General features: G+C 46.9%; 1 protein-coding gene across 1 annotated transcript in view; it reads right to left on the reverse strand.

The window, feature by feature from the left end:
• The window catches only part of LOC141254231 (hippocampus abundant transcript-like protein 1), a 59,217-nt gene extending 33,926 nt beyond the window's left edge, over window positions 1–25,291 (reverse strand). The window contains exon 1 of the mRNA XM_073670997.1: window positions 25,118–25,291. Coding sequence (XP_073527098.1) covers window positions 25,118–25,156 — 39 coding nt within the window. The 5' untranslated portion in view covers window positions 25,157–25,291. The remainder of the gene's footprint in view (window positions 1–25,117) is intronic.
• Window positions 25,292–25,940: the final 649 nt, after the last annotated feature.

Below are 25,940 nucleotides of genomic sequence, written 5' to 3' on the forward strand. Positions count from 1 at the left end.
GCAGCGAGGTGGAGAGAATCTATACGCACTTCGCCCAGGTCCTCATTGTGGACGGTGCCGCAGCTTTCATCTTTCTAACGTCACCTCAACTGCAAAACTCCAAAAATGTGAAATGATCAAAAGAACTATTCAGAAAAAAAATCCAATTAAACATTAACCCGCGGCATTCAGACCAGTTTAGATACTGTGACATAGTGTCCTTAAATGCCATCCCTGGGACATGTCTGCGGAGCTTTCGGGACTAAACATAGCTAAGGCCGGATTGTTTACATACAGATGGGTATTTCTAGAGTGAAGACTTGGCACATTTTCCACATCTTTTCAATTACAAGATGGTTAAAAAAAAAAATAAAAAAAAAAAATGAAAAAGCCTATATACCGATAAATAGCAGCGTATACGGCTGCAGAAGTCCGACGCGCTCGTCATCAGATTTGCAGCCTCTGCGCATAGGCTTCTGCTTCCATTGCAGTCGCAGAGCTAAGGAGATTACAAGAGTAAATCATGCTTCCCAGCCTCGCTCTGTAACCGGTTATACCAAGGAAGATTCACCCTACATCAGGCTTCCCAGCCTCGCTCTGTAACCGGTTATACCGGGGAAGATTCACCCTACATCAGGCTTCCCAGCCTCGCTCTGTAACCGGTTATACCGGGGAAGATTCACCCTACATCAGGCTTCCCAGCCTCGCTCTGTAACCGGTTATACCGGGGAAGATTCACCCTACATCATGCTTCCCAGCCTCGCTCTGTAACCGGTTATACCAGGGAGATTCACCCTACATCATGCTTCCCAGCCTCGCTCTGTAACCGGTTATACCAGGGAGATTCACCCTACATCATGCTTCCCAGCCTTGCTGTGAAACCGGTTACACCGGGGAAGATTCACCCTACATCATGCTTCCCAGCCTCGCACTGCACCCGGTTATACCAGGGAAGATTCACCCTACATCATGCTTCCCAGCCTCGCTCTGTAACCGGTTACACCGGGGAAGATTCACCCTACATCATACTTCCCAGCCTCGCTGTGTAACCGGTTATACCAGGGAAGATTCACCCTACATCATGCTTCCCAGCCTAGCTGTGTAACCGGTTAAACCGGGGAAGATTCACCCTACATCAGGCTTCCCAGCCTAGCTGTGTAACAGGTTATACCGGGAAAGATTCACCCTACATCAGGCTTCCCAGCCTCGCAGCCGGCCTTGCTCTGTAACCGGTTATACTGGGGGAGATAAACCCTACATCAGGCTTACCAGCCTCGCAGACGGCCTTGCTCTGTAACAGGTCATACCGGGAAAGACTCGCCCTACATCAGGCCACGCAGCTGGCCTCGCTCTGTAACAGGTCATACCGGGGAAGATTCACCCTACATCATGCTTCCCAGCCTTGCTGTGTAACAGATTATACCGGGGAAGATTCACCCTACATCATGCTTCCCAGCCTAGCTGTGTAACCGGTTATACCGGGGAAGATTCACCCTACATCAGGCTTCCCAGCCTCGCTCTGTAACCGGTTATACCAAGGAAGATTCACCCTACATCAGGCTTCCCAGCCTCGCTCTGTAACCGGTTATACCGGGGGAGATTCACCCTACATCATGCTTCCCAGCCTCGCTCTGTAACCGGTTATACCAAGGAAGATTCACCCTACATCAGGCTTCCCAGCCTCGCTCTGTAACCGGTTATACCGGGGAAGATTCACCCTACATCAGGCTTCCCAGCCTCGCTCTGTAACCGGTTATACCGGGGGAGATTCACCCTACATCATGCTTCCCAGCCTCGCTCTGTAACCGGTTATACCGGGGAAGATTCACCCTACATCATGCTTCCCAGCCTCGCTCTGTAACCGGTTATACCAGGGAGATTCACCCTACATCATGCTTCCCAGCCTCGCTCTGTAACCGGTTATACAAGGGAGATTCACCCTACATCATGCTTCCCAGCCTCGCTGTGTAACCGGTTACACCGGGGAAGATTCACCCTACATCATGCTTCCCAGCCTCGCTCTGTAACCGGTTATACCAGGGAAGATTCACCCTACATCATGCTTCCCAGCCTCGCTGTGTAACCGGTTATACCAGGGAAGATTCACCCTACATCATACTTCCCAGCCTCGCTGTGTAACCGGTTATACCAGGGAAGATTCACCCTACATCATGCTTCCCAGCCTTGCTGTGTAACAGGTTATACCGGGGAAGATTCACCCTACATCATGCTTCCCAGCCTTGCTGTGTAACAGGTTATACCGGGGAAGATTCACCCTACATCAGGCTTCCCAGCCTAGCTGTGTAACCGGTTATACCGGGGAAGATTCACCCTACATCAGGCTTCCCAGCCTAGCTGTGTAACAGGTTATACCGGGGAAGATTCACCCTACATCAGGCTTCCCAGCCTCGCAGCCGGCCTTGCTCTGTAACCGGTTATACTGGGGGAGATAAACCCTACATCAGGCTTACCAGCCTCGCAGCCGGCCTTGCTCTGTAACAGGTCATACCGGGGAAGACTCGCCCTACATCAGGCCACGCAGCTGGCCTCGCTCTGTAACAGGTCATACCGGGGAAGATTCACCCTACATCATGCTTCCCAGCCTAGCTGTGTAACCGGTTATACCGGGGAAGATTCACCCTACATCAGGCTTCCCAGCCTAGCTTTGTAACAGGTTATACCGGGGAAGATTCACCCTACATCAGGCTTCCCAGCCTCGCAGCCGGCCTCGCACTGTAACCGGTTATACCGGGGAAGATTCACCCTACATCAGGCTTCCCAGCCTAGCTGTGTAACAGGTTATACCGGGGAAGATTCACCCTACATCAGGCTTCCCAGCCTAGCTGTGTAACAGGTTATACCGGGGAAGATTCACCCTACATCAGGCTTCCTAGCCTCACAGCCGGCCTCGCTCTGAAACAGGTTGTACTGGGGGAGATTTGCCCTACATCAGGCTTGTCTTCCATACTTCTCCACACAATCATGCAAGTCATGTAAGAAATTTGGACTGAATGGTGATAAATGTAACACAACATCAAATAATAGTAAAAGTTACAGCCTTTCTTTGGAGGTGGAATCAGGAGCATCAAGTAGAGGCTGAAAACATGACAGGAATGGGGTCCAATCCCACCGGATGTGCGCTGTTGACGTGACGTCACCGCTGCAGCCAAAACAACAAGTTTTGCAAGTTTGGGGTCTATATTCCTGAAAGTTGAAACCCCTTTAAGGCTAAATTCACCCAGCCATGATTCAGGCAGGTCTATGCCTACGAGGATGTTATTTCTGATCAGACATGTGGTAGGTACTGACATTGTGGTCCATACTGTAAAGCGCTGCAGAATATGTTGGCGCTATATAAAAATAAAGATTATTATTTTATTATTATACATGACAGTTATACACAGATGTGTGAATTCACCTTGGTCTTGGGGCATTTGTATTAAATATAAACTTTTGTCATAGAACACAACATAAGAGTAATTTTGTTATATTTTTCTAAAACCCTGCCTACTCGAATATTGTAGGTTGACTTATTGTATAGTTCTTGTTAGGAAACAAAATGTTTAGGTCATTTACTGATTTGTGATTTTTATGTAATAAAGTCTACTTAAAATATAGCGCATTTTTATGATATTTACTCCTGCGTGCTAATTCATTAGTGATTTTATGGTGATTATAGTCAAGTGCAAGTTTCTGAAGTTAAAGGAGTTGTGTCTTTTGAAAAAAAAACTTCTTACCATATACTCAGATCGATATAACAAAGAGTGCACTACTTACCCTCCCCTGACCTAGTGCTGTTCTCTAACACTGCCCCCAGTCTGTGTTTGGCTGCAAAGGCGAAATCACATAGACAGAGATGCAACCAATCATTGACTGCAGCGACTCTGCTAATGTAGACTGTACCAGCTACTGAGCACAAAGATTGGCTGCAGCACTGTTGATGGGAAGTCACTGATGCAGCCAAACACTGGGGCAGCACTGAATCTGGGGAGGACAAGTAAAGCACAGTAACAAGGAACTAAGCAGACTGTAAAAAAGTTCTCAAAGGGGACAACTCCTATAAGTCATCAGAGGTTAAAGGAAACCTGTCAGGACAAATGCCTCCAACCACTACTATCGTGGTATGGGTGAAGTTTTCATTAATCTGAAGGTGTTTTAGGTGCCATACTAATGCTTCAGTGTTTGAAGAATGAACTATTATCCTGCAGCAGCATGTATGCTAATGAGGCAGGACTAGTCCTGGTTTGGATGTGCAGCGGCATGTATGCTAATGAGGCAGGACTAGTCCTGGTTTGGATGTGCAGCGGCATGTATGCTAATGAGGCAGGACTAGTCCTGGTTTGGATGTGCAGCGGCATGTATGCTAATGAGGCAGGACTAGTCCTGGTTTGGATGTGCAGCGGCATGAATGCTAATGAGGCAGGACGAGTCCTGGTTTGGATGTGCAGCGGCATGTATGCTAATGAGGCAGGACTAGTCCTGGTTTGGATGTGCAGCGGCATGTATGCTAATGAGGCAGGACGAGTCCTGGTTTGGATGTGCAGCGGCATGTATGCTAATGAGGCAGGACGAGTCCTGGTTTGGATGTGCAGCGGCATGTATGCTAATGAGGCAGGACGAGTCCTGGTTTGGATGTGCAGCGGCATGTATGCTAATGAGGCAGGACGAGTCCTGGTTTGGATGTGCAGCGGCATGTATGCTAATGAGGCAGGACGAGTCCTGGTTTGGATGTGCAGCGGCATGTATGCTAATGAGGCAGGACGAGTCCTGGTTTGGATGTGCAGCGGCATGTATGCTAATGAGGCAGGACGAGTCCTGGTTTGGATGTGCAGCGGCATGTATGCTAATGAGGCAGGACGAGTCCTGGTTTGGATGTGCAGCGGCATGTATGCTAATGAGGCAGGACTAGTCCTGGTTTGGATGTGCAGCGGCATGTATGCTAATGAGGCAGGACTAGTCCTGGTTTGGATGTGCAGCGGCATGTATGCTAATGAGGCAGGACTAGTCCTGGTTTGGATGTGCAGCGGCATGTATGCTAATGAGGCAGGACGAGTCCTGGTTTGGATGTGCAGCGGCATGTATGCTAATGAGGCAGGACGAGTCCTGGTTTGGATGTGCAGCGGCATGTATGCTAATGAGGCAGGACGAGTCCTGGTTTGGATGTGCAGCGGCATGTATGCTAATGAGGCAGGACGAGTCCTGGTTTGGATGTGCAGCGGCATGTATGCTAATGAGGCAGGACGAGTCCTGGTTTGGATGTGCAGCGGCATGTATGCTAATGAGGCAGGACTAGTCCTGGTTTGGATGTGCAGCGGCATGAATGCTAATGAGGCAGGACTAGTCCTGGTTTGGATGTGCAGCGGCATGTATGCTAATGAGGCAGGACTAGTCCTGGTTTGGATGTGCAGCGGCATGAATGCTAATGAGGCAGGACTAGTCCTGGTTTGGATGTGCAGCGGCATGTATGCTAATGAGGCAGGACTAGTCCTGGTTTGGATGTGCAGCGGCATGTATGCTAATGAGGCAGGACTAGTCCTGGTTTGGATGTGCAGCGGCATGTATGCTAATGAGGCAGGACTAGTCCTGGTTTGGATGTGCAGCGGCATGTATGCTAATGAGGCAGGACTAGTCCTGGTTTGGATGTGCAGCGGCATGTATGCTAATGAGGCAGGACTAGTCCTGGTTTGGATGTGCAGCGGCATGAATGCTAATGAGGCAGGACGAGTCCTGGTTTGGATGTGCAGCGGCATGAATGCTAATGAGGCAGGACGAGTCCTGGTTTGGATGTGCAGCGGCATGTATGCTAATGAGGCAGGACGAGTCCTGGTTTGGATGTGCAGCATCATGTATGCTAATGAGGCAGGACTAGTCTTGGTTTGGATCTTAGGCCACGGCCCCACTATCCGTATTCGATCAGTATTTTTTTCTCAGGAGTGGGAGCCAAAACCAGATGAGGAACAATCAGAGAAAAGGTATAATAGAAACAAGTCACCAATTCAGCATTTATCACCCACTCCTGGTTTTGACTCCCACTCCTGAGAAAAAATACTGACCAAATACTGATAGTGGGGCCGTGGCCTTACAATCATAACACCCGAGGCATGAGACAATCTGCATATTGGTTATGGTAGGACCATTATGCAGACTGTCAATCATGTCCAAGGAAGTTGAAGATCCAAGGCAGAACTAGTCCAGTGGGAAGAGATGACCAACCCTACAAGCCAGGCTTCATTAGCAAATTAAGGTCACCAGCTCACCTGTTTCCAACTTTAGATTTTGGAAAGCCTGGAGCAGAAGCTGTTGCAAGGTGGTGATCGATTGAAAAAGGAGGTGGTGTTGTCTAGCTTGATCCAAATAGGTTAAAATTAGCACTTTATTTCAAACATTAAAAATTAATAGAAAAGATACTGATCATCAACACGCTCCACATGCACTTTGGCCTCCTTGATTAATGAGTTCTGATGGGTTGATATAGCAGCTGGGGGTCTACCGAAGACCCCAGTGCCTGTCATAATGGTGCTCCGTTGAAACCCAGAATGTGACTGGCATTCATAGGCGAATGTGATTTTTACTATATATTGTAAGTACATAGTACAAGCTCTCAGATGATTATAGGTTCAAGTCCCCTAAGGAAAGTAAAGTCTAAAAAAAGTTTAGAAAAGTTAGGAAAAAAATATATAAAAATTTTAAATGTATTTATTTTACTCACTTATATAGCGCCATTAATTCCACAGCACTTTACATACATTATGGGCACTGTCCCCATTGTGACAATCTAGATTCCCTATCAGTATGTCTATGGAGTGTGGGAGGAAACTGGAGAACCCGGAAGAACCCTTGCAAACACGGGGAGAACATACAAACTCCTTGCAGATGTTGTCCTTGGTGGGATTTGAACCCAGGACCCCAGTGTTGCAAGGCTGCAGTGCTAACCACTGAGTCACAGTGCATCACCGCTCTTTTACACCAATTAAAAAAAAAAAAATATGCATATTAGGCATCTCCAAGTCCATAAAAAGACCAACCTAACAAAATACAAAACAAATTGACCCGATTGGTAAAATCCTTAATGAGAAAAGATCCTAGTTACTTACCGGTAACGGGATTTTACAGAGCCCATGACAGCACCACCTGAGAGAGGGTATCCGCCCACCAAGGACAGGAACCTACTGAATAAAAAGGCGGTACCTCTCCTCCGCATCAGTTTTTTGTTTCAGAGCATGAGAGGGCCTCCGAAGACAGGTTAATACATAACCACCACCTCAACATATGTACTAAACACCTTAAAAAAAGTGCACACCACAGTGATAAAGGGGAGGGAATTAATAGGGTGCTGTCATGGGCTCTGTAAAATCCCGTTACCGGTAAGTAACTAGGATCTTTTCCCCTTCTCCCATGACAGCACTACCTGAGAGATTTATAGAGATTAAATACCAGAGGGAGGGATCACCGCTTGCAACACCCTTCTACCAAAGGACAGATCAGTAGAAGAGGAAAGGTCAAGACGGTAATGTTTGTAAAATGTAGCAGGGGATGACCAAGTTGCCGCCTTACATATAATGTCGATGGGCACATCCGCCTTCTCAGCCCAGGAAGCAGCTACCGCTCTGGTGGAATGGGCCTTCAGGTTCTCAGGAACCGGCAGATTGCTAGAAGAGTAGGCTAAGGTAATAGTATTCCTGACCCATCTAGCTATGGTCCCCCTTGTAACCTTAAGTCCTTTCCTAGCCCCCTGAAAGGATATAAATAAAGCGTCACTCTTTCTCCAGGCTTTTGTCACTTCCAAATACTGGACTAACACCCTCCTAACATCTAAGGTGTGAAGCTTATATTCCTCAGAATCCCTAGGATTAGGATAGAAGGAAGGGAGAGTGATTACTTGAGTCCTATGGAACTTGGAGGCTACCTTTGGAAGATAGGCCGGGTCTGGTCTTAAGATTACTCTATCCATACATACTTGAGTGAATGGATGGTTAATGGATAGTGCGTGTAAGTCACTGACTCTACGAGCTGATGTCAGGGCCACCAATAGCGCAGTCTTTAAAGTTAAGATTTTTTCTGAAACCTTCTCTAAGGGCTCGAAGGGAGGTTTGGTTAATGCTTCCAGAACTAAATTAAGGTCCCAAGGAGGCATTCTTGGAACAGGAATAGGTCTGGATCTATGACAGGCTTTAATAAATCTAATGATCCATCTATTTGCTGCCAAGTCATAATTATACAGTGCCCCCAGAGCAGATACCTGTACCTTAAGAGTACTGGTGGCTAGTCCCATGTTTAACCCCTTCTGGAGGAATTCTAGTATGGCCTCAATAGGAACCCTCCCTTTGGCAGACTGACCCGAGGTAGACAAGAACTTAGCCCAGGTTCTACCATAGATTCTAGTTGTTATCGGCTTTCTACTTGCTAGAAGGGTAGTAACAAGATCTGGAGAAAACCCCCTTTGCGTCAATAGCGACCTCTCAAAATCCAAGCCGTCAAATGCAGGCCCGCTCTTTGGGGATGACAGACTGGGCCCTGCCTGAGGAGATCCGGGATGTCCGGAAGAACCCATGGATCTGCTTGGGACATTCTCTTCATCCAAGTGAACCATGGTCTCTTGGGCCAGAACGGGGCGATCAATATAACCCTCGCCCGTTCCTCTCGGATCTTCCTCAGGATAGTAGGGATCAGTACTAAAGGGGGAAAGGCATAAGCTAGAGTGAAATCCCACTGAATCTGCAGCGCGTCCACCGCAAACGCCCCCTCTTTTGGATTCAGGGAGCAAAAGGTTTCGGTCTTCCGATTGTGTCTGTTTGCAAACAGATCTATCTGGGGCTGTCCCCACCGATCCACAATCTGCTGAAAAACGGCTGGATTCAACTCCCACTCTCCTTGTTTCAAGATGTGACGACTCAAGAAATCGGCCTTTATGTTCTCTTCCCCTTTTATATGCAGTGCCGAGAGCGTAACCAGCCGACTCTCGGCAAACCTGAAGATCTGATAAGCTATTAACATCAGAGGGAGAGACCTGGTACCCCCCTGATGATTGATGTAGGCGACTGTTGATCTGTTGTCTGACATTATCCTGACGTGAGGACCCTGAAGAACAGAACTGAATTCTTTTAGCGCATTTCTGGCTGCCAACAGCTCTTTCATGTTGGAAGAGAGGCTTGTCTCGCTGTCCGACCAGAGGCCTTGTACAGAACGATCCCTTAGGTGAGCTCCCCAACCTTCCGCACTTGCGTCTGTTGTAATTGTATCCGACACCTGGAAGGTCCAAGGAACCCCCAAAGATAGGTTGACCGGAGATGTCCACCAGTCCAGGGAGTTGATCACAACATCTGGAAGAGATATTTTCCCATTCAGGCGACCTTTGAGCCGCCTGTCCGCTGCCAGAATCTCCTGTTGAAGACATCTGGAATGGTGCTGGGCCCACTGAACCGCCGGAATGCAAGACGTCATTGTACCCAACAGAGACATTGCACTCCTCAGGGTGATGGTCGGATTGTTGACAATCTGAGATGTTAGGGATCTGATCTTCAGTTTCTTTTCCTCTGGCAGAAGACAGGTTTGGTTTTCCGAGTCCAGAATGAGACCCAGGAAAGACTGAACCCTCTTTGGTTCCAGCCTTGACTTCTCCAGATTTAACAGCCAACCTAGGCGTCTTAGACTGGCCATGACGTCCGCCAGGGCTAGAGCACAGAGTTGACTTGATCTGCCCACTACTAAGAAGTCGTCCAGATAAGGGATGACTAAAATATCTCTTTCCCTCAAGTGCGCTGTGACCTCCAGAATGATTTTTGTGAAGACTCTCGGCACCATGGAAATGCCAAAGGGAAGAGCTGCGAACTGAAAATGTCTTACGTGCCTGCCGAATTGTACAGCTACTCTTAGAAACTGTTGATGATCTGGCAAAATCGGGACGTGGTAGTAGGCGTCCTTCAGATCGAGGACGCACATAAAACAGTCCGGAAATAACATCTTTATGGCTGATTTTATTGTTTCCATCTTGAAAGGCCTGTAGATTAAATGGTCGTTCAGTCTCTTTAAGTTCGCAATGGTCCTGAAGGAGCCGTCCGGCTTCTTTATTAGAAAGAGGGTCGAATAGAATCCTCTTCCTTGCTCGGGTGCAGGTGTTTCCACCAGAACTCCTTTCCTGAGCAGAGAGAGAACTTCCTGCTGTAAGGCTATCTGTTCCACTAAACCTCTGGGGGCTGATATTTTGACAGTGTTCTTGGGCCTGCTCTTGAACTCTAGTGTGAGCCCCCTCCTGATTATCCCTAAGATCCAAGAATTGGATGAAATTTTCTTCCAGGCAGGCAGGAAGTGGGACAATCTTCCTCCCACCTGGGGGGAACTGTCACTTAGGGGCTTTCTTATTCTCGGAGGAGGGACCCCCAAACATGAAGCCTCTGCTATACGGCTTTCGGTCTTTCCAGCTACCTTGGTCTCTGGGAGCTTTACTGCGGCTGTATTTTCTCTTCCGAAAGGAACTGTTAAATCGGGAACCAGACACCGTGGGAAATCCATGTTTTTTGTCTGCGGCTTTATCTAGGATGTCATCTAGACCTTTGCCGAACAAGAAGTCCCCCTCACAAGGGATTGAGCACAGTTTAGACTTTGACTGCACATCTCCTGGCCAGCTCTTGAGCCATAGCGCCCTACGGGCTGCATTAGAGAGGTTTGCAGACCGGGCAGCCAGCCTAACTGAATCTGCCGATGCATCTGCCAGGAATGCAGCCGCTCCCTGCACAAGAGGAAGGTCTGATAGAATTTTCTCCCTGGACACATTCCCCCTGATCTGGTCTTCCAATTGTTGAAGCCAGATCATCATAGATCTAGCAGTGCAGGTCGCTGCTACTGCCGGTTTAAGGGCCCCTGCTGACGACTCCCAGGTTTGCTTAAGGAAGGACTCCGCTTTTTTATCCAGCGGGTCTTTTAAGGCTCCTAAATCCTCAAAGGGCAGAGTGGATTTTTTTGAAGATTTTGAAATGGCCACGTCAATCTTAGGGGTTTTGTCCCATTTAGCCGCATCCTCATCCTCAAAGGGGTACCTCCGCTTGGAGGATGACGGCAGCTGACCCTTCCTCTCCGGTTTCTTCCATTCCCTTTCTATCAGAGATTTAATCCTGTCATTGACCGGGAATGAGCGTCTCCTCCTTTGGTCTAAGCCCCCGAACATAACATCCTGGACTGTTCTGGGCACTTTGGTATCGGTAATACCCATAGTCCCTCTGACGGCTTTAACTAGTCTCTCAGTATTATCAACCGAAAAACAAGGTCTGCCCCCCCCATTATCATCCGAAGACTCCGATGACGATGAGGAGTGATTAGAGGAGGAAGGCAGTTCTCTCGTAAAACGGGACTCCACTGATTCCTCTGATTCTGAAGAAACTAGTTTTCGCTTCTTCTTTTTGAGTGAGGTTAAGCCTCTTAAAGACTCTCTGACCTCTGTCTGGATTAGATCCTTTAATTCTAAAGAAAACCTGGGGGACTCCTCTGCAATGGTTTTCTGAATACAGTCTGAGCATAGGTTTTTGGCATAGGAGGTGGGAAGACCGATTTTGCATAAAGCACACTCCCTGTTTTTATTTTTAGCACTACACTTCTTCGCCTCCTGCCCCAAGAAATAAAAGGAGAAGAAGGAGGAAAAGAGAGAGAGAGAGAGAGAGAGAGAAGAGCACATTATTCAAGGTGAGACTTTCACGAAGATCACTCACCACACTGCCGTTCAGACTAGGGTACCGGAGGCGGTGGTTGCCGTTCACATGAGGGCTCCCATCTGGCGGAGGTGGACTGACGAAGTCTTTTCTGACCAGTCTTGCCGGAACTCGTACGCCCCTCACTGCTATGACTTTGTCGATGGGAAGATTCCCGTTCCATTTGTTTGAGCTGCTTGCGCTGCTTTGATGGCTGTGGCTGCTGCTGTACTTCCCGTGGCGGTGACAGCTGCTGCCCAGGTGACTGCGGTTCCTCATTCATCATGGCGGGGATGCAGACACCGCCATCCTGATTGCTCCCCATCCTTAAAAGCAGTAGGGCTCCACCTCCTTTAGGCTCCTCCCCTTCCGGCAGCGTGCTCATCTCTCTTTTTCCTTTTTTTTTTTTTTTTAATTTTAGCCAGCTGGCGCGCTACCCGCAGATCCACCTGCCTCTGCGCGTGCGCAGCCCAGCGGCACCCGGCGCGCTTGCAGCGGGATGACAGCTTCCCACCCGCGCATGCGCAGACCCGGTTTCCGGCGCACTCCGTGATCGGGCGCGTCAGCACCCCGCGCGTGCGCAGCCCGGACTTCCGGCGCGCTCCGTCAGAGGGTGCGACGCGACCCCCACGTGCGCAGCCCGGAAGACCTGCCGGCCGGCGCGCTCAGTTCATCTTTGCGAGGCGCAGACCCGGCCGCAGGCCCCGGCGCACGCGGGGAGGCATCCGAAGGAAAACAGCACCTCCTCCCCACACGCAGACCCGGGCAGCAGCCAGACGGGCTGGGAACAGGGACCATCTGCTGCTTCCACGGCCTCCAGGCCGCACCGTCCATAATCCAGGTACGTGAGGTACCACCTGGTGAGGCTCCCATCAGGGACAGGAACCAAAAACTGATGCGGAGGAGAGGTACCGCCTTTTTATTCAGTAGGTTCCTGTCCTTGGTGGGCGGATACCCTCTCTCAGGTGGTGCTGTCATGGGAGAAGGGGAAAAATTGAACACGCCAGGATTGCGAAGATTTCCTTGATTGCCGCTGCACTAGAAAAAAAATGCAATAAGAAAAAAAAACATAATTAAAAAGGTATTTACACCAAAATGGTATCAATAAAAAAAGGAAAATCAACTTGCTCATAAACAAAAAAAAAGCCCATTGAAAAAAAAAAAAATATGACATCATTACCGCTATCGAAAAATAGTGACAGAAGAAAAAAAAATTTTTCACGACTTTCAGAAAGAAAATGGAGAATGATATTGCCTGGTCATTTTTACTGCATAGTGAGCGCTGAAGGAAAAAAATAAAATAGGAAAAATAAAACAACAGCAATTCTGCGCACAATTTCACCATACTTGGAAATGTCCCCTGTTTTCGAGTCTGCTATAAGGTAAAATGAATGGAGTCATGCAAAACCACAACTTGCCCCACAACAAAACAATGGCTATGTAGGCTCAAAGATAAAAAAAATCATGGAAGGAGAGGAAAAATTAAAGCGCAAAAATGGAATTATCGCCTGGCCGGGGAGTGGTTAAGGATATTACCAGCGAGATCTTATAGCATGTACAATAATAGTCTTCCATAGGTGGATTCCCATGAGACCATACTCAGACTGTTATAGTACACAGACAATGGCACTACAATGCATTTCCTCACACACACCCTTCCTCTGAACTCCAGTCCATCCACCCTGGACTGCCAGGACAAATACACCTCTTCCTTCATTTCACTGACCTGCAAGAGATTCTGTTTATCGGCCAACCTGCACACTAAGAACAGGCAAACAGCAAATCTTCCTTAATCTTAAAGGTGTTTTCCGATAGATATTTACATCTATTTTTAAGCTCTAACCACTTTTGTAATTAGCTTTATTTTAAAATTCCTACTATTCTCTCTATCCTTTAAACCCATATACTAGTTGCCACCACCACAGTCACTACTTCTGTTAAAACTGCTCAGTTCACTGAAATGAGAGGTCATCAGGGGGTGGTGATAGAAGCAGGGTGAGTGACACCAGTGCCAGCCCTGATGATGAATCGTTTTAGTGTGGTGATAGAAGCTAGAGGCAGCACTGCTGTCATTCACCCGATTTCTAACACCGCCCCCTGATGACGAATTGTTTCAGAACAAGGCAGTAAGGACAGCAACAGCGACTGTGATGGTGGTGACTAAAGATGCTGGCGGCAGAGACAGAAGCAGCGGTCACTTCTCTATCACCGCTACTGAAACAGGACATCAAAGGACCGAAGGAACAGAAGCTGTGGTAAGTGACCATGGTGCCATCCCTTCATGACATGCCATTTCAGGAGGGGTTATAGAAGCTACAGGAAGTAGAAGAAAAATCAGATATAGGTATAATTTTATAATAAAGCAAATTACAAAATTGGTTAGGGCTTAAATATAGCTATTTATGAATAGCATAACTATCAGACAACCCCTTTAAGTCCCCAATACACATTGGTCTAATGTCAACTGAACTCACCAATATTGGCAAGTTTGGCCAACAGTCTAATGTGTATGGCAGCCTTGGAAAGATTATTGTTAGATGAAGTATTGATCCGGCATGTGTGATTTCAGACTACCAATCATATTGTTTCCCGGCGTTGAGCCGCAAAAGGACATATCAGGCGACAGCTCTTTCATAGAGTACAGAGGGGCTCTCAGCCGATCGAGTGCTCCTAGGCATGGGAAAGCCAATCGAGAGAGCTGCCGGCTGAACGATCGGCCAAACCATTGCTCGGCCGACAGCTATCTAATGTTTATGGCGGGCTTTATTTTCTATATCACATAGATGGATTCCTTATACCATGGTGAGAATACAGTCACTAGCTGTGCCCCTGTACATACTTGTAGTGCTAAAACTAATGAGTCTAAATTCAGGTAATGATGAGGATGGGAACATTTTACAAGATCACAGTCTCATACTTTACAATAAGGACCAGTGATGTACAACACCTGGGAAAGTGTGAACATTAGAAGTTGCCTTTTTTCCACACACTGAGGCCACGTTCACTATTTGTAAGCCAAAACCAGGAGTGGGTGATAGAAACGCGTCCCCACTTCTGCATTTATTATACTTTTCCTCTGATTGTTCCACTCCTGGTTTTGACTTATAAATACTGATGTAAAAAAAACTCAAATATTCAACGTGTGAACGTGGCCTGAAAATTCCCCCATTTGTGGCAACTTTATCCCTTAAAGTTTCTTAAAACACCAGTTCAGTCTGGAAAACTGCTGGCTTGTACAACCTTATTAAATGTAATTCAATCTATTGCTTGCCATGCTTTACACAGATTTCATCTTTCAAAAACACCAAACTAAAAGTAATGCTAAAAAGAATAAAATAACTTAAAAAGGGTCTGAAGTTATATACCCGCAGCCATGATATAAAGGGGTAACGAACTGTGCATGGAATATCCAGCTTCCATATATGCCTGTGGGTCAATGCTCTGAATGGAGTCACCTTGGTAGCCATTTGTAGGAAGAATCTGAGAAATGTCACACGACCATGAAATCCTTTACAACGCACAAAACTACATTAGACATCCTCATAGTGTTTCTTGGTCTTTAAGACTCAAAGAACATGATTCGTGGTTTGATTTTTTTCTTTTTATTTAATTTTTATTCCTAGTTTTATGGCATTTGTCGTCGGTTTTTACAAATTCTTTAAAATGGCGCATGCAGGATGATGAATCTGCGCAAAATTAGAGATTGTCCTTTTTAAGTCTATTTTTGCACTGGATTCGAGTAAAAAGGTGCACGCTGCTTTAAAATGAAGTGCGAAAAATTTCTGATGAATAAATAATTAGATGAGGGTGGGACTGGAGTACATTGGCGCAAAAATTCAGCAGCTTCTTAAAAAGTCCTCGACAAATCGGCTACATACAGCTGAGAAACAAAAACAATGCTCACAATAGTGAACGAAAACAAAAAAGCCCAGGCAAACAAATAGAAAACAGACTTCAAAATAGGTGCAACTTTAAAAAAAAAAGAAAAATATGACATGAAAACAAACAAGAAAAAGGAGACAAAAATAGGCACAAATGCAATAATGAATCAGGCCCCCAAGTATCAAAAGGGTATTCTCAAGTTATTAAATTGCTTTAGTTTAACAGCATGAAAATATGCAAGCTTGCAGTTGACTCCTTTCCTATCTACTGTCCTTCTCCTGCAATGGGAGCTTTTATCTATCATAATGTACAGCTTGTTTCCATGGAGGTCAACCACTAGTGCCTGCTCAGAGCCTGGCAGAGTGTGTAGAGTAGTTACATTCCAGGAGAACTGTTAATTCCCGATATAGCAGCCAGCCTCCTCTCCCGAGCCCAATAATTTCTATACAGCAGTTATCTGCTCACCTCGCTCCCATTCCCTCTTGGTTCCTGACAAGCTGCTGTTATTAGTGTTGCAAAATAACGCACCTCCATCATCAGCGTCTCTCACTGCAGTTAGGGCTCATGTAGACATCCATGGATCTCTGTCCGATCACAGAGCACAATGCACGGAATGGCGGCTGGTCTCCTGACCAGAGCATAAAAGCCTCATAGAAATATATAAAGCTGTCTTGCTCTGGTCCAGGGACTCGCATCTAGCCCGTTCAATGCGGTCCATGATTGAACCAAGATCCACAGACGTCTGCATGAGCACTTAATCATGCCTCTTACTGTCTCGAGCTGTGTGCTTGTTGAAATGCCGTTATCTATGTATAAAAGTGATACAGGTGCTTCTCAAAATTAGAATATCATTAAAAAGTTAATTTCAGTTCTTCAATACAAAAAGTGAAATTCATATAATATGTAGAGTCATTACAAACAGAGTGATCTATTTCAAGTGTTTATTTCTGTTAATGTTGATGATTATGGCTTACAGCCAATGAAAACTCAGAAGTCATTATCTCAGTAAATTAGAATAATTAACAAAAAACACCTGCAAAGGCTTCCTAAGCAATTAAAAGGGTCCCTTAGTCTGTTTCAGTAGGCTCCACAATCATGGGAAAGACTGCTGACTTGACAGATGTCCAGAAGGCAGTCACTGACACACTCCACAAGGTCCCAGAGTTCCAATTTTTATTTGGAAATCAAGGTCCCAGAGTCTGGAGGATGAGTGGAGAGGCACACAATCCAAGCTGCTTGAGGTCTAGTGTGAAGTTTCCACAATCAGTGATGATTTGGGGAGCCATGTCATCTGCTGGTGTAGGTCCACTGTGTTTTATCAAGACCAAAGTCAGCGCAGCCGTCTACCAGGAAATTTTAGAGCACTTCATGCTTCCCTCTGCTGACAAGCTTTTTGGAGATGGAAATTTCATTCTCCAGCAGGACTTGGCACCTGTCCACACTGCCAAAAGTACCAATACCTGGTTTACAAACAACAGTATCACTGTGCTTGATTGGCCAGCAAACTCACCTGACCTTAACTCCATAGAGAATCTATGGGGTATTGTCAAGAGGAAGATGAGAGACACCAGACCCAACAATGCAGACGAGCTGAAGGCTGCTATCAAAGCAACCTGGGTTTCCATAACACCTCAGCAGTGCCACAGGCTGATCACCTCCATGCCATGCCGCATTGAGGCAGTAATTGATGCAAAGGAGCCCCGACCAAGTATTGAGTGCATTTACTGAACATACATTTCAGTAGGCCAACATTTTAGATTTTACAACATTTTTCAAGCGGTTATAAAGTATTCTAATTTACTGAGATAATGACTTGTGTTTTCATTGGCTGTAAGCCATAATCATCAACATTAACAGAAATAGATCACTTTGTTTGTAATGACTATATAATATAGGAGTTTCACTTTTTGTATTGAAGAACTGAAATAAACTAACTTTTTGATGATATTCTAATTTTGTGAGAAGCAGCTGTAGCAGTACACTCCAGGACAAACCACAGAGCTAAATGTGTTATAGCAGAACTTGTGCTGAGCTCCCACGATGAGGTTCGGGCAAGTTTTTAACACTGCAGAATTTCTGTACCTATCTAAATTAGGTTACTTGTGGTTCTTCATTGTGTTTTTTTCTAACGAGTTTTTAGTGTGGTTTTGACGCTGCATTCTTTGTCTCTTGTTGGCGTGTCCTGCTTTAAATAAAGCTGTTTTGTTTTTGATACTTGCTGGTATTGTTGAGGCAGGTTTGGATTACAAGCATTTTTTATGCATTTCTGCTGTGGAAACACACTAAAAATGCATTTGCGCTTTTTACCTGCAGATTTTCTACATCTAATTTAAGTATATGGGGAGAATCCGGACAGAAAAATCAGCGTACCCGCAAGAGAAATTCACATGCTACAGATTTGAAACACGCACCACAGGTCAGTTTATGCTTAGTAAAATAAAACATCGGCATGAGATTTCTATAAACCCCATTCACTTTTCTGGAACCACAGCATCAAAAGCGCACCAAGCTTATTGTGGGAACGTAGCCTTGTAGTTCTACTAGAACTAGTAGAACTGTCACTCAAGGAGGAGAGCCCTCCCTGCCAGAAATCAGGAAGTAAGGAGATGAGAGCCAGGGGCGTAACTACCACTAACTACCAGGTCCGGCGGGTGAGGGACCAACCTCAGACGCACAGCCAGCTGAAGTGCATTGTAGCACAAAGACCCATCGGATCCGTGCACGGCCATACACGCTGCCAGCCAATCAGAGGCCAGCAGCTAGGACTAGGAGGGGCGCATCACACTGTGCGGAGGACTAGGAGGGGCGCATCACACTGTGCGGAGGACTAGGAGGGGCGCATCACACTGTGCGGAGGACTAGGAGGGGCGCATCACACTGTGCGGAGGACTAGGAGGGGCGCATCACACTGTGCGGAGGACTAGGAGGGGCGCATCACACTGTGCGGAGGACTAGGAGGGGCGCATCACACTGTGCGGAGGACTAGGAGGGGCGCATCACACATCAGACTCTAGTTACGCCACTGTTGAGAGCTTGTATTGCTCAGGAGACAACTTGAGAATAACCTTTTAATTATGATGTTCACAGAGCAGAAAACAGGACTCTCAAATGACCAAGAATGAAAACATGCAAATGAAATGTAGATAAGAATTTTCAACTTTTTTAGTATCTTTTTTTTTTTTTTTTTCCTTTCACATTTTCCATGAGCCAAGATTAATTATAAGGCCGAAGCATCTCCATGTTCAGGCACGTGGGGAAGAAGATTGAGACCTTTCTACTAAAAGGTTGTTTGGCACAAATCAAACAGGAGACGGAGCAAGAGACGTTGCTTCTATATGTAACAGGCCAGAATGGTTATCTAGCGTACATTGTGCCCCCTTCATACACGATGGTGCTACACTTTACCACATGTACAAGCACCCTATGACATATCTGCAGTATATGGTAGTATTCAGTCATCTCACCACACAGAATAGACACGCTCGCCAAGCTTAACCAGGCTTAACCTGCGCTTATGAAATGACTTCTAGATCTAATTTTACGTCAGGATTAAGTAACAATTAGATTATGTTGGAGCGTGGGTCCGGCACCAGATCCAGATCAGTGTGTGCATTCTACAACGATGCAATGCCAAATATGACACATATATAGAGAAGTCTAACCCGGAGCCGGGTGACAAATGTGTCACTTCAGCGTCAGCCCCATACTAACAAGCCTCCTGCTGGTGTATGAGGGATGGAGAGGAAAAGGGGTGACCTGGATTCGAAAATAGCAGCAATGCTTCACCACCCTCTGGGCCGGGAAACCTGGAAAACTACCCCGATGGCTTACTTCTATTTAACACATACATTGCTGGTAGTATATAAAACACACCAGCCAAAGCCCCTTCCAAAAAAGGATCAAGGGCCAAGTAGGACATAGTATGATGGAATGTTTATAAGGTGCCAGTACACCATAGAAGCGGACAGCTATTCCTGCGGACCCCGTATACATTCTGTCTGGGGAGAAGAGTACGCAGCTAGTAGACACCTCTGGCAGGAGCTAAAGGGCTGAATAAATAGGCCAAAACGCTGAAAAAAAAAAAAACATAACCATGCATTTTTGGTGACTAAATCCAACTTTCTTAAAACATGTACTGTAGACATGACACATACAATCCACATCAAAAAAAATTTCATGTAAGCAGCTTCTTTACTGCTAGAAGAGGTTTTATCTGCAGAAAAACTGCTGCCATACTGCACTGTATGAACATAGCCTAAGGGCCTTTGCACGATAAGCTTAAGCACATGCTGACCAACTGCAGTGAATGGGATAGTCACATTAGTGACGGATAGGGTTCACATGAGAAAGAAGCAATCTCCTGACATGTCCCAGTAACCTGCTAACAAAGAAATCTTAGAGAACTCGCATTTATATAGACTCGCACGGTGGGAATCGTCCAGTCCCCCACCATGACCTAATATAATCTGGAAAAGTCAGAGCAAATAATGGCTATACCGTGGATGATAGTGCTGACATTTCAGTAACAGGGTATCTAAACACCACGTCTAAGGTAATGTTCACACATGTTGGGTTTTTCAGCTGTTTTTGCAGCAGATTTTTATGTAAATTTTCAACTGCGTTTTGCTGTACCAGCAAACTATGAGAAACCAGAATTCTCTGTTCACACATCATGGGTTTTCTTTGGTTGCGTATTTTGTGCCTTGGTTGGGTTTTTGGAAAATAGAGAATGTCACTTCTTTCAGCGTTTTTGCACCCATTGGAAATAATGGGTGGTGAAAAAAACGCATAAAAAAAAAAACACTGAAAAAAAAACTGAAAAAAACACAAAAAAATGCATCAAAACCTGCAGATTTGTGACGCTGAAAAACCCAACATGTGTGAATATAGTGTGGTGAGGCCAGGGACTGGAAATTCATATTCCCAGTTATGAAGGTCTCAGCAGGAATGCTAGTCTGTCTGACTTCAAAGGACCCCAGGGGAAATGGTGTTACCCCCTTCTTCCTGCTGCTTCCAGGTAATCAGCATTAACACAATGGGTACCTGGGCCTGCAGTCTCACCTCAGAGAGGACAAAGTACTTACATCAGCATTTGTTTCCCTTCTATACATCAACCCCTGGGAGCCTCCGTTCACACCAGGGTGACAAGCAAGGAGAGAATTGAATACAGGTCAGCTAGGATATATACCTTTGTAGTGTAAATCGCCTATTTTCTGCCCTGCCCAAGTTACGTATAAATGTGTCCCTCTGTGAGAGAGGAGGGGTCTTCTGTTGAGGGTCACCTGTCGCAGAAAGACATAAGGAACCGCCCTGGACCCATGACAGCACCCTTCCTGCCGTGTCCAGAGACCTTTGATGAAAGTGTGGTATATTCACTTTTAATTTTACTGTATCGTATTACTGCTTCCTTACTGTATTTGTCTGACTACTAATCTAATCTATATATATATATCTTGTAACCGCTTGTATATGTTGTACCTAGCATCGCTCTGAGTAAATAAATCTATAAAATTTATAAGCTCGCTTCACATTATCCTAAACCCGGAACTCACAGAAGTTGTGAGGAAGGATCAGGGACACGTGGCTCCGATCGGTAGTGTGACAATAGCCTAAGGGTTTACAAGGCAAAAACGCCAGCAGTCGTTTTTCCGAAGAGTCTTCTTAGTCATTTATGCGGTGGCTCCACCGATGGCGTGTTTTCTCTACTCTTTCAAGTATATAGAGCCGCCCGAAGAATGAACATTACTTCTTTTAACCGTTTCAATGTTTCCAAACCCAGAAGCGGAACAAAATGAGACAGGTGCGCAGCAATTTTCTCATTGCCATGCATTGTGATCATTGTTTGCCGCACCTTTGCCACGTGCACCTCCCCGTACAGCGACAACTGGATGAAGTGCTCAGTAGGAATTAAACAATCCAGTGAACGGTCCTCTTTAATGGCCTGTTAGGGTGATTTATGTGCTGTAACTAGAGATTGCAAATGGTCTGAGCAAAGGCCGGATCAGGAAAGTCTGGCACTCGCACACAAGTTCAGTCTTAATTAGAAAAGCCTACAAATAGGAAGCTACACGTCTAAGTCCGTGTGTAAGTCCGGGTGCTCCTACATGAGGATTCTGCATTTACAAGCCCAGCGTATAGTGGAAAGTCAAACAGCAGAGATTCCAGTCTGGCGGCCTCCTTCCTGCAGTGTCTGCGGAATCCATAATACTCTGCAGTATATACCTGCCTTGGCAGAGACAAGAGGTTATTATAGACAAGCGCTGGCTTAGTAATTACTTATCACCAGCAGAACGTCCCCAAGTTCTGTGTAGACTTCTGCAGCCTCAAGTCACTGTGTACAGAACAATAAGACATCCCGGAGGTGAGAGGAATGATTGTCGCAGGCTCTCTTGTGTAGTAACCTTGCCTCGCTCCTACATAACAAACAAAGCACCGCAATCATATCCAACTCTGCACAACACTTATTAATAGACCTAAAGAAAAGGAATAGAGTCCAGGATGAAACTCCTTCGGACCTGGCATTGTATTCTGAAGAACACAATAGCTATAGGTAGACTTAAAGAGAAAGAAATTGAAATGAAGACACAGATGTGAACAGAGCCTAAAATATCTTCAGTAATACTATTACATGGACACAGTAAGCAGCCATGAATAACAGACCTGTGGTATCGTGATCTTCTAGGGAAAGGTCTGGACAGGTAGTATTTTTTTGGGCAAAGATGACTTTAAAGCATAAGTCAAACTCTGGCCCACGGGCCAAATCTGGCCCACAGGGGGATTGTATTTGGCTCACACCACCAGAACCACCTCCCCTATCTGGACCCGCTATACTGTACGGAGGACTAAGCGGGACCCATTAACCTGTATACAAGTTGGCACACAACTTTGTCCAAGTTTTTCATTTTGGTTTTCGGCATTGAGTTTGACTTCCCTGCTTTAAAAGGGAACCTGTCGCTTGATTCATGTTGCCCAAACCATTGTGGCAGAGTCCAGTGAGGACCCAAGCCGGCTTCTCTCTGCCCCTGCTGACTTACAGGTCTCTCCCTATGTACACAAAGGAGAGAATTGTCAATCACCTGAGGCCATGTAGGAAGAAGCCGGCCAGGGTGGCTCCCTATAGTCTCTGGCCAGATCTTCACATCATGATGTCTCTGAAACAATCTAGCGTTTCAGAAAAAAATATACCCGGCTGAAATTGTGCAGCAAGACATGCTGAACACCTTGGTGTTAATGAGGGCGACCATACATGCACAGCTCTCATATCAATATGGAACAGTCATTCTCATGCTTATCACCATGACACATGCTTGAAGTATTTTACCGCTGTTTATCAGTTTCATACAAGTATAGTATCTGCGTCAGTCTAGTTTCCTTTCTAGTAGGTGGAGAGGATCTGCCCTGAGAGGAAGCATTATAGTAGATGTTTTACAGACCGAGAGCCTAACCTCAGCCAGAGGCAAAACTTCACATTCAACTAAGTCATCCCCGACACCACAGATACAGGACTCAGGAGAACCAATTACTATATTAATGCAGTGCGTTCTCCAGAGATTGGGAGCTCCAAGGAAAGCCACAGATAAAGCCATATACTAATGAAGTACTATATTCTCCAGTGATTTCAGAAGGTAAAGGGGTAATCTAAAGCCTAATATTTCCAAAGCAGGAGGGAAGAGCCATTACTGAAGTGACCTCTGTCAGCCACTTGCCAGGTGTTGGCACCGTCTGCCAGTCATGCATGAGACCTTACAAGAAGCCCATGGAAACCACATCAGTAGAGCCTAACACCCTCAGAAATGAGAGGCGCTGGACAACCCCTTTCTGGTCAGTCACAAGTGCCCAATTCTGAGTAGGTACCTAGAGATTAGAGATGAGTGAACCCGAACTGTATGGTTAGGGTTTTGTTCCGGACACCTAGTGGGCAAAAGTCTGTTTTACAGTTTGGGAGTCTGGAGAGGAAGACAGGGAAAGCGGGAGAGATATTTTCCAGGTTCAAAGTTCAGGTCACCTTTGATTTCTATGCGGTTCGGGTTCAATTTTGGGTACTCTAACCGAACTTTGGGCTCTGACAAACCCGAATTTCCAAAGGTCAGATCATCCCCGCTAGAGATCAATGGGAGCTGAGACATCTGAACAATTTTAAAAATGTAAAACTGATTCAAAACCTTCTGCACACTTTTCTATTTTCTAGAAATGCCCTGTTCCCCCAAACAGCGCTATTACTGACAACGCCTGATAAATTCTGAACAACAAGAGCCAACAAGGTTGCCCGTTGTCAATGATGTGTGATCTTATAACCCTCTGACAAAGTGTCAGGACGGCTCCAGGTATGGGATCTTGGGTCCTGTTCACAATGTGTTCCTGTCTCCGTCTGTATTCCCAAACAAAAGGATTCAGACATAATCCTGATGGAGCCATAGAGGTGAATAATTAAATCGAAGTTCTACGTAGGAAACTTTGGGCCCAGTCTGCACCTTTCCTGGTGGTGTCAATCTTATCAGACAGACACAAGAACGTATAAGTAGACTAAAGGCTCATACAGACGTGCGTTGATCTCGGTCCGATCATGGGCTGCAACGCACGGACTGTTTACGGGTCTCTCGACCAGAGTGTGATGGCCTCATAGAAATATAAGCCATCATGCTCCGGTCAGGAGCCTGTGCACTGCGCTATGTGATCACACCGAGATTCACGGATGTCTGCATGAGGCCCAAGACAGGGATTCAGATGGAAGCCCTGCAGAGAAATGAATGTACTACCAAATACAGTGTGAACAAGCCCTTACAGACACACTTCTAATGAGCAGCAGCCAGGGAGATCCGTGGGCAACCATCTCCCAGCAGCAGGGGAAGCACAGGAGATCCAGATGCCAGAGCTCCACAATAGGATTGTACATCCCCTGGGCAGGGTCTGGTTCGTCCGTGCTCTCTCTATTGCCACGGACCAGAAATGGTGTAATCCACTGACTGGACAGTGTTAGGACGAACTCAGACATCTGTAAAATATTGTCTGCGTACAGACTGGTCACGGGCATCCCGGCCTGAGCTCAACTGCCTCATACCCGCCTGTGAGGCTGTCAAGTGGTGGTCAGGAGACCCATGGTCAGTCCCCACATCTGGACCTTGTTTCACCCCACGTCTCAATTAGCCCTTAGAGCAGCTCAGATGCACACCCCATTCACACTGGGCAATAGAGACCACCACATGCAGCCATGAAGTAGCCAATCTGGCACGGAAAGCACCTAGTACAAATGCACATGGCAAGGTGCCAGTTCTGTTGTGTGGGTGCAGGTCCTCGTCCGTGCGTCTGTTCTTGGCAAGCGACATTCCATGTGAGGACCTGAGGCTAGGGAGTCACCACGGCAGAGCAAACACTCAGGATTACCCACATCCACAAAGGATCACCCATAATCCCCGGCTAACAGTGTGTGTCAGTCACCTGTCACCATCCAAGAGCTAATATCAAATCATAGTAGCCAAACATTGGTGGAAGCCAAGCCACAGCCTCAGGTGCCAGCTGCACATTCCTCAGCACACTGGCATGGAGACCCTGGCAGTCAGCCCACCTCCGGGCACACTCACCGTGCCCCCATCCTTCATCAGGATCCTCTTCACCAGCATGATCCTGCTGCCCGCCGCCTTCTTCTTCTTCTTCTTGCCCGGGCTCAGCTTGCCCTCGTCATCCTGCCCTCCGGCTCCTGTCAGCACTGATGCCCGGGTCACTATCAGGGGACCGTCGGCCGCACACTCCGCGGGGTCCAGGGCTGGGCTGGACGCGAGATCTATGGTGGCCACCAGCACCGGGTGGACCGAGCGCAGGGCACAGGGCTGCGGGGCGGCTGTGTGCAGGGTCAGCGGGCACAGGGCGGCCGGGCTCAGCAGCACAGGGTAGGCGGCACAGCGCTCCTCCGTGCTGGACACTGTACACTGGCGCGCTGGTCCGGAGGAAGGCTCGGGCCGGTCAGCTCCGGGGCCCTCTTCCGGCCTCCTCTCGTCCTTTGAGGGATCCAGACTCCAACCCTGGACCTGCCCGCCTACACACTCACAGGCCGGCAATCTCGGCCTCCTCCAGCAGCGACTGCGCACTCCGCTCTACACGCCGGATGCGCGTCACCAGCCGCCCATACTGCCCGACTCTTGCCGGGAGCTGCGTCATAGGCTCAGATGGCAGCCGGCACTTCTATAGGAGGACGCTAGAGGGCGCCAGAGACACTGCAGCTTGCCTGGGAACTATGGAAACCACGCACACGCATTCCTAGGGAACGTAATCCGCGCTGTGGTTCACGTTGGGGGAGAGCAGTCACACGTGACGTAGGCTGACTAACACATTATTCTGCCATTCCCTATGAGGGCGCCGAGAAACTTCAAATCAGCTGGAGGGATAGGTAGAGTAGTAACCCATAGC

Source organism: Phyllobates terribilis, unplaced genomic scaffold (genome assembly GCF_046119375.1).
Source record: "Phyllobates terribilis strain yellow unplaced genomic scaffold, ASM4611937v1 Scaffold_1__5_contigs__length_1240528914, whole genome shotgun sequence".
NCBI lineage: Eukaryota > Metazoa > Chordata > Amphibia > Anura > Dendrobatidae > Phyllobates > Phyllobates terribilis.